Source organism: Chironomus tepperi, unplaced genomic scaffold (assembly GCF_022539635.2).
Source record: "Chironomus tepperi strain 1889 unplaced genomic scaffold, CSIRO-AGI_Ctep_v1 contig_346, whole genome shotgun sequence".
NCBI classification, from domain to species: Eukaryota; Metazoa; Arthropoda; class Insecta; order Diptera; family Chironomidae; genus Chironomus; species Chironomus tepperi.
Genome location: NW_027226468.1, coordinates 459,398 through 472,414, shown reverse-complemented (window position 1 = coordinate 472,414; position 13,017 = coordinate 459,398). Strand labels below are relative to the sequence as shown.

The 13,017-nt window shown below is 31.6% G+C and overlaps 1 protein-coding gene and 1 long non-coding RNA gene across 2 annotated transcripts; both read right to left on the bottom strand.

The window, feature by feature from the left end:
- Nucleotides 1-906: 906 nt before the first annotated feature.
- On the bottom strand, nt 907-12,272 carry LOC139093939 (uncharacterized protein DDB_G0283357-like). The gene is made up of 2 exons (XM_070644802.1): nt 11,794-12,272; nt 907-3,247 (listed from the first exon to the last, which is right to left on the bottom strand). Exons 1-2 carry the CDS (start codon nt 11,833-11,835, stop codon nt 2,174-2,176), a joined length of 1,116 nt encoding a protein of 371 aa, XP_070500903.1. The 5' UTR covers nt 11,836-12,272; the 3' UTR covers nt 907-2,173.
- LOC139093988 (uncharacterized) lies at nt 3,756-4,460 on the bottom strand. Its single transcript, XR_011544744.1, has 3 exons — nt 4,299-4,460; nt 4,061-4,229; nt 3,756-4,007 (listed from the first exon to the last, which is right to left on the bottom strand). It is a non-coding gene; the product is annotated as an uncharacterized lncRNA (long non-coding RNA).
- Nucleotides 12,273-13,017: the final 745 nt, after the last annotated feature.

Here is a 13,017-nt window from a genome sequence, read left to right as displayed (position 1 = left end):
GAACGATTTTCAATTTAATTTCATATTTTATTCATTCTTTTTTATGATTTCTCATTTAATCACATTAAACTTGAACATTTTTCGCTTTATATTTTCTTTTTTACTTTATAGGTAGTAAGTACCTCGAAAGAGAAAAAATCAAGAGGAAAATAGAATCGTTTTTCTGCCTTTTTCATTTCTTCTTTTAAGGACAGAAGACAGTGTGAAAAGGAAAAATAAAAGAGAAATTACTTCTCATTTCATAAAGCATGTAGTCTCGGTATAAATTATTAATAATTCTAATCATTATTCATTATCATATTTTCCGATCTGTTCTCTCTTTTTTGCCGTAATTTATTTATTATTATTATTTTTTTTTTTGGTAAGCACAAGGAAAAGTGAGACGAAAAACGTTGCTAATAATCTACTTCTTGATAAAAAGCTAGAATGGTCTTGTTTGTTAAATTATTAGTACATTTCTAAACAAATTTATTGGGTAATTAAATAATATCTTCAATTTATCTTACATCTTAGGTTCTTATTTCTTTCTTTTTTTGATTAAATTAAAATTATGTCTATCCTATGTTGCACAAAATGGGTCGATTGCCTTAAATTAGGTCAATTTTTGGGTTTAAATTAAATTATTTTAATTTTGTCTTTTGAGGTTAACTTTTAAATCCTAAGATTTAAATTTTGAGAATTAGATTAAATTTTAGATTAAATTTAGATTCAAATTTTGACAGTATAGCCTTCAAATCTTAGGTTCAAATTTTGACAGTTTAGCTTTTAATCCTTAGATTCAAATTTTGACAGTATAGCTTTTAATCTTTAGATTCAAATTTGGACAGTTTGGCTTTTAACCCTTAGATTCAAATTTTGAAAGTTTAGCTTTTAATCCTTAGATTCAAATTTTGACATTTTAGCTTTTAATCCTTAGATTCAAATTTTGACATTCTGTATTAATTCTGTCCTAAGATAGTTTGATCCCAAATAAAAATAAATTACAGAGGAACTAAACTCCTAGATTATAATCAATAAGATATATCATCCATCCCTAACACAAAAGACTGTACAGAAGGTCAAACAAATGTCTCCGAAAATTACCCATTTAAGGCAAAATCGACCCATAATATTTCATATGTGTTATTGATAAAAGTACATCATTATTTCATCTTTGGTCTAAGACATTCCCATTCTTTTTTTGACAGGTGAGTGTGTGTTGCTTTACTTCTTGTGTAAATGTTAATATGTTAAATGGCAATAAAATATACGTTTTTTTTTTCTTGTCCCCGAAAGGAATGTTAAGGTGATAAAATATTTGAATAGAATGTATTATCAGTGTCATGGAAGGTATATATACTAATTGTGTACTTGATATTGAAATATCTCCTTTACACTTCTTTTCATTGTATATCATTGACCTTTTTTTTATTGTTGTTGTAAAGGAAAGTCTTTTTATTTTCGATATGCGACACTTTTATATACCTACTAGGTTCTTTTCATTATTTGTGTATATATATGAAATAAATTTTATTTATAACTCAAGTGCCTTAAGCTCGAAGGTTGAGAATTTTCAAAGTTTTTTTTTTTTTGCTTCTCTTTTACATAATAAAAAAAGAGAAAAAGAAGGAAGGAATGAACGAAAGGAAATTTTCTCGTTTTGATAAGCGAATCTTTTAGTTTCCTTTTCTCTTTTTTCAGTGCCTGCCTAGTACATTTAACGCATTTTTTCTGATGAATCATTGACTATGTGACTCATTTTCACGAAATTGCTTGGCTGATCACGGAATTGAGTTCTAGTTCTATTCATAGAGTACGTGCAGTCATCAAAAAACTTCAAAATCGCAAGTTTTATGAATTTCCGTTAAAATAATATTCAAATTTCATAGACCAAAGTAGGTTAAATTTTTGAATTTGAAAAAACCGTTAAGAAATTAAAATTAAGGACGGAAAATATCCAATGAAGAACTCGACAAACAAATGCGCTATACGAATATCCGTAAATAGCATTACAAATCTAATTTCGGATTCTCATTCTATTCCGAAAATTCCACATCAATAAAAATGTTTATTCTATTTCTAATGCGTATCAATTCAATGTGAATTCTAATAGAACTAAAATTTCTTTTCGTATTCCTACATCTTTCTCATGTGTGTGTGTGTATGTGAATGTGAAAGAAGAAAATTAAGAAAGTTAGGAGAGCTTTTCAGCGGTAACGTGATTGATATTGTTGATATTATTAAAATGCGCACTTTGTGAACTTGCTTTATATAAGTCGGGAAACATTATAGAGACACGCTGTTCGAGTTCTTCATTAAATGAATTGTCATACGTTTCATCATCCTGCCATGTATCTAATGCTCTCATATTGTTATTACTATTATTATTATTATTATAATTCGTCGTGAAGAACAGCTGAGATCCAAATCCACTGTCATTTAACTGACTTACATTATTAATAGGCTTTCCATGTTTCCGATGTTCTAGGAAATTTTTCCATTGTATATCATCTTCATCGTCAGCTTCATATGATGTAATAAATGTTGAGCTGGTCAGGATCGAATCATCGTTCCTCTCGTCATCATTATTATTTGTTACGTGAATGTAAGATGATGGCGATTCATAGTTATTGGACGAGCATGGCGATGAATTCTTCACTTTAACTTTCTCAAATACAACATTATCTAGGGAAGTTGTCGATAAACATGACTGCTCTTTCATCATATTAAATTTCAGCTTCTCTTCGCTATTATCAATTGCGCTTGGTGATGTCGATTCATTATCATCGTCATAACTAAAATCATAGTGCCTTAAAAATCCATTTAATTTGCACGGTCCACTTGTGGGATATATGACTCTTCGATTCTTTTTCAGTGAATTATTTGAACCAAGGGACGAATGATTTCTAGCACTTAAACTAATATAAATTTTATTATCTGTAAATACCACATTTTCATCTTGAATACAATTAATTTGTTTCTCGTAATTATTGTTAAGACGTTTCTTAATGCAGCTCTTTAAATAGCTTTGACGCTTACGATCTGGTACTGTAAAATCATCATCATCATCATCCAGATCATCATTTTTTGACTTTTTATGTCTCGTGCTATCTCTTTTATTATTTTTATGACTTAAACGTTTCATTCTACTATGTCCATTCGATGATGGCGATATTGTTATCGAATGGTTCTTTTGGGGTTGATATTTTGCTTTATATTCGTTGCTACTAGACTCTGCCGATGACTTGAGTGATAATTTACGAAAAAGCTGTTAAAGAAAAGGAGAAAAAAATATTATTAAGCATTAAAAATGATTAATCTTCTCTCTCATTCTCTCTGTCCTAAATTGTCACAATTATTATTATTTTTTTATATAGCATGAGAAATTCATGATTGCAATAAAAGTTTAAGGAACAACATAAAAATGTCCAATATAATTTTAACCATTCTTGTGAACCATAAAGCGCACTTTTCCTTCAACAAGGTCACATACAGTCACAATTGTACAATGTGCATTAAAATGGAAATTTTTTTATCAAGAACATTATGTCGCATGCAGCGAACTGTACAATGTGCTAATAAAAGACAAAGAATCTCATCTAGGATGAGATGGCATCTCATTGTTTTTTCTTTCTCATTTAGACAGTAAATTCAATTATGGACAATTAAAAGAATACTTCATTTTCCACGTGCATAAGCTTGAATCTTTTTTTTCCTTCCTTCCTTATTTCCAGAGCAACAATAAAAATTGTTTAACATAAATTTTCACAGACTAAAATGAATGTAAATGTGTAAATAATACAAAGAAAAGCTGTATAGGATAAAGTTGAGATACTGATGACTGATATTAATCAAGCTTGAAATGTTCAATAGTGATGTAAGTAGTTTCTCAGATGAAGCTCCATTTGCTCTTCTGGGATTTTGAATTCATTGATGAATTCAAGGATTTTTTGACGATGCGATATGTTATCAATCCCAATTGTTATCAAATCCTCATCAGAGAGTGTGAAAAATGCTGTTAAATTGATCTGTAAGAGTTGATACGGTGTCATAAATTGATGAGCAAAAAGAACTAACTTACTTCCTCATTTTGGAACTTTTCTAAATATTCTGATAATCCCAAATCTTTTAAAACAATTCTAACGGTCAATTTTAGATCCAAAAGTTGATTATGAACCTCATCAGATAGTTTGACTGAGAACGACGGTCGACGACGAAGTTTCGAATTTTCATATTTTTCCCTTGTTTCCCTATTTTATCATTGAATTAATGTTCCTATCAATTCAATTAAAGAATGTGTATTCTATTCAAATACTCACTTAAATGAGCGTGTGCGCTTTATTAAGGATGACGATGCAGATCCATTTGGCTTAATTATAGTACAAATATCGGGTGTTATAAGCTGATTTATTATAAATGGCGAAATATTTCGACAAATACATGGGCTTAATACTTTTTTGAGAAAATCTGGTGGCGCAATATAGTTATTATTTGGCGAAGCTGTTGATAATATACTTTAATTAATGATGTTCAACATCTTTAAAATAACCTTGAAGTACCGTTATTGAGATTTGAAGACATTTTTATTGATATTTTCTTTGATTCTTCACTGTTATTTTAATTAATTTACGATTAGGAAGTTTAAAATTTATTTTTTACAGTCAAAAAGTTTAAAATAATTAAGTTTTGTTGAAATTTTTAGTCAAAATTAATTTTTGGCACAATGAATTATTGCCGGTCACAAAATTTTCAAAAAATTAAAGCCAAAAAATGCGGGAAAAATTCAAAAATTTCTGCTAAGTTTCGTTAAAATTCGACAAATTAACGAAATTATTAATTCACAGCATTTAATAGATTTACAAGTGTCAGGTTTATAAAGCATTCATACCTGTAAATAATATCTACCATCCCGTGTGTATTTCACTTTAATACAAACATTTTCTCATTTGTTATTCAACATTTCAATATTTTTAAAGCATTTTTTCAATTTCAAAAGCTTACTAAAAAGCATAACATCAGTTATCAGAGAATCAATTAGGAAGGAACAATTCAATTGCTGCACATATGAAAGATTTCAATTTATTATGTTCCGGCAAAAGGAAATTGACATGTAGGTATGTAAAAATGTTCAACTACATGCCGCTTGCATGTTAGGTATAGTCAGTCATAGAGCAAAGTAGAAAAAAAGGCAAATGCAAACATATTAGTTTCAATATGTTGAGTTCATACGTGCAATTTGCTATAATAATTAAGTTTTGCATAATTTTTATGTTGCTGAATATGGTAATGAAGCCTAACAAAAACAAAATAAAAAAATTATGTATGAAAGTCAACGTTTATGTCATTTTATGCATGTCTATGGTCTATATGATGTTGATGAATTATACTATAACAACAAGTTAACGAGAATGTAGGACAGCGTATTTGCAGCAAAATTTAATTATAAATATATAGGAAGGACTATTTTTTTCTAAGTAATCTGTCCAAATGAGATGAAGCAAGGCAAGGCATGGCAACAAAAAGGATGAGTAATTTTAAGGGTGGTAATTTGAAAGCTCTCAATTGGATAAACATAATTATTTATGCATGTATAGAATAATAAAGAATCTCTATTACATCTCCCCATAATGATTACATGAAGGATCTCATTCAGGACTTAAATGTATAGGATGTGAGAAAATAGAAATGAATAACGATGGAGGCATTTGAATGCAAATGAAGAAAATATTTTATTCAGTCTAAAGGAGTTGAGTATTAAAATTCATCGCATGTAAAGCAGCAATTGAATCACCAGGGAGCGCAATGACATGGAATAAAAAAATGGTCAACATAAAAGGAACTGTATTTTTCTTTTTTAACGATATTTTCACGTCTCCAATCGTTTTCGTTTCAACACTAGCGAATGTCAAAGGATTTTTTTAGTCACTTCTTCCGTTTTGCCAACTTTAACCTTCTCAAAATTAATTTAGTTTTAGCGGATTTTTGTCAAAAAGGCAGTTTAAGGAGTTCACATCGGTCCGCCAAAGGGAACAGACGTTTTTGCAATTAATTCAAAATTCTCAAAAGCTCCAGATAACAACAACAGAGATTAAAGTTTCGAATCTCAGTCTTGTTCAAACAACCAAAATGGTAGACATCGTTCAGAACCCGTGCTTGGATTTGAAGCATGGATCAATTCGTCCAACCATCCGTTTCATCGAGTTATCTAGTGCTAGCAAAAAGAAAGATGACAACAAAAAACAATTTGACTTCTCATGCCAGGTTGCTCTTTTTCAACTTCAGAAGCGAACAACCAAAACAAAGTGAAATCCATCATCGAAAGACATTAACATGTATATAACTAGTTAATTAATGATTTTATGATCATTTCATATCAACGGAAACGAAAAATTCATTTTTCACACCTATGCAAAGCGTTGCTTTCAATGAAATCGTAGAATTTTTAAAACGGAAAACATTACCAGTTAAAATTGTCAAATTGACTAAAAAATCACGTACCTTCTGTATTTTAATAAAGTACAGGAAGGTAACATTTTGGAAAACCTTCGAAAGGTTAACTGTGTCTACGGCTTCAAAGTAAAATTAAATACTGGATCGCTGTTTGCAGTTTGGTCACAAAACAAACCACTAATGTTTCGCTGAAGTCTCTCGATAAGGTCGAGTACTTTTTCTCAAACATCAGGAAACAAATAATTTAAATTCAAAACAGACCATCAGGTGAACATTCCACGAAATCCTTGGACAAAGGAATGCTTTATTCTGATTTACATCACAAAGACCAGCTATATCCCAGAACCGGTATTAACAACATCTTCCGTTTTATAAACCTCCGCACCAGTCACCATAAAATTCATTCTTTCACAGGTATCGTCAAAACAAAACACGAAGAAACAGGAGAAGGGGAAGGAATGGAAATAACAACAGGTCAAAGCCAAAGACCAATAACAATCAAACAGAACTTTGTAGAAATTATGTAGACTTCAATACTAACTTTGCAAACATCGATCCTGAACCTTCAAGTGGTAATACGGAACAAATTTGCCCAAGGCAATTTGAATGCATGTTCTTCATGCCACCTAAAAGAGGAACAGGTACAACAAGCCATCGGCCAAAAAGTTGCCAAAATCTACATGAGTCAACATGGATTGTAGTCACCAAAGAATCAACGTTTTACTGGAATTTTGCAGATGATGTTAGCATATGCATGCAAAACGTTGATGTTGCGTGCATATCGGAAACATTCCTAAAACCAAACTCCAAAGTAGACTCGCATCCTGACTACGTAATTCATCGATTTGATCGCATTGATAGACCAAAAGGCGGTGTTGCGATCATTGTCAAAAGAAATCTAAACATCAGCTTCAACCAAGTTACAACACAAAGCTAATAGAATGCTAATAAAAGTCTTCATCAACGAATCAATAAGCTGCCACATCCTCTCCGTTATCTTCCAGGAGGAAGCAAAGGAAGGAAATAGACGATTCTAAGAGATGACATATAACAAACAAGAGGAAACTTACATCTGCGGAGACTTCAATGCAGACATCGAGAGTGGAATTGCAACGTGCAAACAAAGCTGGGACAATACTACAGGATATGTCCGGGGAGTTCATGATCTACTACCCCGATTCACCAACGTATTATCCAGAAGAAATCAACAATCGACCTGATGCTCTCAAATTCCAGTCTGAACACTACAGAACTAAAATGCACAAGGCAATGAGTGACCATTTGTGTATTTTCAAATCAGGACATGTTGATAAACAAAAATTATGACTACAGAAATGCCAATTCAAATCGTATATAACTCGTCGCATCGAAGACAGCACTCTGGAAAACCCATGCAACACCGTAGAGGAGATAGAACATCATATCGAAGTATTCTCAGAACTCATCATGGATTCCAGAAACAAAACTGTGAAGAAGAAAAAGATCAACTTTTCGACAAAGCTCACACCAGAAATCAAAGACTTAATCAGGACGGAAGTCTTCGACGAAGATGGCAACGTAGCAGAGATAATCAAATCAAAACTGAATTTTCTACAGAAAGTCATAACAAAATTAAGGAATCAAAAATACAAACTGGAATAAGCGGCATTTCAGAAATGTAACCATGTAGAAAAGCATTTAAGAAAGGTTATCGATGCCACCGTTGATTGATGCAGATAGAACATTCATCACTAATAAGGAAAAGGCCAGCGTTCTCAGTGACTATTTTCGTTCACGAAAATCCACTTGAGGACGACAACCCAGTACATACCCAGGAAGTAGACAACGCAGTGAAGGAAGCATTGGAAGGAGAAAATAGTGACTGCACAGAACTTACAAATGTAGAGGAAATCTCATACATTGTAAGAAATCTGAAAAATCCTAAAGCACCAGGATTAGACGATGTCAACAACATACTTCAAAAATCTTCCACCAAAAGGCTTCGAATATTTGAAGTTCATCATCAACACGTGTCTCAAACTTAACTATTTTTTTAAAAAAGCTAAAGTAATCCCGATTGGCAAACCAGTCACATTTTTGCCAATTTGTTAAGCAAAATACAAAGAGTATTCAATAGAATAAACGAGCATCTGAGGATTTTCCGACTCAACTTGAAGGACGATCAACATTCACCAACTCATCAAAGTAATCAAAACAGCAAAGGAACAGGAAGAAATCAACAGGAATGATCGTTCCTAGATTTTTGACAGAGTCTGGCATAACGGACTCTTGTTTAAAATGATCAAATTTTTCCACTACCACTTATAAAAACTGTTCATCTTTCCAAGTGAAAGAACTTTCTCAGTTTTTAAAAGGTCAGTTACTCAGAAACCAATGAAATCAAATTCGAGTAACAAGGAGCAGTGCTTTCACCAACTCTCTAAACAAACATATGAAGAAAAATTTTAAAAGCCTAATTGTAACTGCATCAGCCGATATTGTAAAACAACACACTGGAAGAAAAGTACAACAATACATGAAAATTAAATCTCAACAAACAGAAGAAACCTTAAAAGAAGGTTCCAGGCAACTTCCTAGAGACAACATAAATTCCTCAACGAAAACATCAAATGGGAAACCGAAGCTAAATATCTGGGATGATAATCGACAAGATGTGACATTAAAGCAGCATGTAGAATATGTGACCAACAGAGCTCACACTGCACTAAGTACTTTATCCCCTCATCAGCAGGAACTCAGGAGTTCGAAATCAAACTTCTTTACAATCCGTGAAATCTTCACATTTTTTGAACGGATGGCAAAAACACATCTACAAAAACTTTACAAAACAAATTCTTGAGAATTTTTCCAACAAAACAAGATATTAAAGGATATCAGATCTACATACTGAAGCAAAAATACCCTCTATTGAGGACTACGTCGGAAAGTTGCAAGCGAATTTCAACACTCGTCTTGCGTCGCGATAAACCACAACATAAATTAAAGCAAAACAATTTCAAAATAAAATCAAAAACTAAGTGATGCGATAAGCAGAATCCTTATCCAAACTTTGTACATAATTAAGATGAGTTTATTTAAAAAAAAAAAAAAAAAAAAAAAAAAAAAAGCAGTTTATTGTAGTTCGGTTTTCTAGATAATGGACGGGATCTCGGCACCAGTCATCATAGAAAATTCGGAAAGCATTAGCTCTGTGTCATTGAGTTTTTCAGGTATCATTTGGAGGAGGGCTCAAAACAATCTCTATTAATGTTAATTAATGAGTTTTCATTTCATAAACAAACGAAAAACAAATTAAAGCGTTGCTTTCAACAAATTTGAATTTTTAATTAGAAAATTTAAACGATTAAATCATAAACTGTTTAAGCATCGCTGAAACAAAATGCGCTGAAGTCTCTCGATAAGGTCGAGTACTTTTTTAATTCTTTTTATTTATTTTATTATTTAAATATGTATTAATTCATTCATTCCGTTTTATAGCCCCTGCCTTCATTCTTTCACAAGTATCGTCTTACACACGACTTAGGTACAATAAAAAAAAAAAAGAAATTCATCTAATTCAAACGCTTTATTGTAGTTTAATACTTTGCCATTAAAACGACATTTGGAATTTTGTTTCATGCACACTTCCTAATTTTTTCATTCTTTTTTTTTTGTGATTTTATGGGTAGAAGCTTTAAAACAATACCTAAAAAATCAATGCTGAATTTTTTTGTGAACATATAAAATTTGTCAGACGTGTGATGGGTCACGACATTGAAAAACTGCTGGAAAACTGAATGTCATTTTGTAACTGATAACAAAAATTTGAATATTCTGTTTTCGAAATTTATTCGAAGATTGTAAAAAATATTTTTTTTTAGTGAATTATGCGGGCAATGCTCATGTATTTTTGATAAGAATTGCAATAATGCATGTAGAATTATAGTTGTCATCATGGAATGAGTTTGTTTTTCTTGTTATACATGGATTAATTAACTTTTTTGCTGGTTTTAATTTTGTCACATTTTTGTTTGTTTACAAACATTCAGAATTTCGAGATTGAATTTTAAAAAATTTAAAACCGTTAAAATTTACGGAAAAAAATTTCTGAACAAATTTTGAAGTGCTTTAAAAATATTCAATCTAGCAACCATTTAAATATTACTTGAAGTGTAACAACCAAACAAAAGAAGAACAAATTTTAAAAGCCTAAAACTCATCATAAAAACCAATCCTCCGAAAATTGAGAAACAAAAGAAGTTCCATAAGATCCCCATCGATGCACAGTTGTGTTGTGAGTTATGAGGTAGCGAAATCAATTTATTTTTGAATCATGGAAAACTTTTTTTTTATTTTCTCTCTTTTTATTTTTTCCAATCATTAAAATAAACAAAGAACAAGATAGGAAGCACAAACTTACATTGATGAGCTTACGTTAGACACACAACAACACAACACAACAGTATGCACATAGGAGGGCTCCCTATTAAGAATATATTCTTTTTAACGAATATTAATCGATCTGAAGCATAGTAACAGAACTGTATATGGAAATGGAAAGCAACGGAAGAAAAATTTGTTGTTTATATTATCGACCAAATAACAAATGAAATCAATATCAAACAAAAAGAAATGCTATGATGATATTATAGCAGGGAAGGTTGACAAATTACGTCAAATGATAGGGATGGGAAGGTTTGAGTGGTGTTTGGATCAAAATTCTAAGGCTTAAGCTGAGAAAATATCAAATTGGTCACAACAACAGTCGCGGTGACATTAGAGTAACTTTTTGTCAATTTGAGGTAGTCTAGCGACTGTATTGTGCCCTGGTGCATTTTGAGGCAATCCTCTTTTCTTTTTTGACCAAAACCCTAGCAGCACCTTAATGTAACTCTAATTTTATACAGTTAAATTGATCAAAACAACAGTCACTATGACATCAGAGCAACCTTTTGTCATTTAGCTGTAGTTTAGCAACTGTATTGTGCCCTGGGACATTTTGAGTTCATCCTCAACTCTTTTTTGACCAAAATCTTCAATTTCATGAAGTTTCTTGTGTCTTTCGGGCAAATTAGTTGAAAACAGTCTTCTTCGTGCTTTTAGAGCATTACATTTCATTTTAAGGTTAACACTGCAACGTATCAGTGACCTAGCAACTGTTTCGTCCTACTCGTATATGTTACAGTGACATAGCAAAGACCTATGACTTTTAAGATTCAAGTTTCTAAGAATATGCCATCAAATGACGCAACCTCGACTAAATCACAAATTTCCCAAATGCACTTCATTTACGAACATCCCCTTATGAGTACATAGCAAAAATTAGGGTGAGAGAGAGCGAGAGATACAATGAGTGAAAAAGAATGTAAATTGAGTTTTGCTTACCTTCAAGACATTTTTTTTCGTATGACGAAAAATTTCCGACATGATGGGAGATAATTTTTTGCACAAAGATGCTTTTTATATCCTTACTACTTCGTTACTTCTTTGTTTTCCGTTGGGTGCACTTCAAGTGAGTGATAAAAAAGAAGATGCAGGCGTTGTTAAAGGAACAAAATTACAACATGTTTCACGTAAATTTGTAATATAAAATGCCTAAATCCTTAATCTGGGTTATGTCCATACACAAAGTTCACCTTTTAATCACTGTTTTTTTTGTGGTCTCGTCTCACGACTAATTATGTTTAATTGCACAGAATAATAAAGGAAGTAAAGCCGTTCACAATTTTTTCACATCAATAATCCAGTTCCTGGTCATATTCCTATTGTATTTAATTCCACCCCTTTTTACACTATATTCACTATTTTCTTGTTTTTATTAAAGGTGCCGCTACGGAACGAAAAGTCTACACATCTATGCTACATGCCATTTGAAACCGAAATGAAGAGTAAAACAGCTGAGAATAATGTTGAATGTTGCACGTTGCTTCCCCTGCTGGATTTCATTCATACTTTTACAATGTTGAATGTTTTGTTGCTCGCTCTCTCAATTTTCTCATGTCTCAGCTAGGAGGGCTGTTCATTTTGGAATGAATTTCTCCTCACACACAGCATGAATCAGATCACATTGAAAACTTACCATTAAAAATTATGAAAAGAAATCCTTTCTTCTATCCATTTCCCTATTTTTATATTATTTTTACTCAATGATGATCGTTACTTTGACAACAAAGAATAGGAACGTATAAATTTTCTATTAACGACGTGTGTCTGACGCAAAAAAAAAAGAAAGAAACTTAAATTTATTTTGAGTCGCGTGTCGTCGACCGTGGCTCATGAAAATTATTGTAAAAGACGAAATAACACTTTATTGGATGGGATTTATAGTCACTGAAATATAATTGTCACAAATAATTTCTTAGGGGCTGTTCTTAAGTGATATCCTGTAAATCGTTCAATGATGACTACGTTGTTTTTGCTCGTTGAATTTTAAATTTTTTATCATTACTTTTTCAAAAAATTTTTGACCGTTATTTTTCAAATTTATTTTGACCGTTAATTTTCAAATTGATTTTTCTGACATTTTGAACCTTTAAAACTCAATTTTAAGTTATCATCATTTATAAACAATCCCCCAATCTATGTTCCTACATTTATTATCTGAATGTC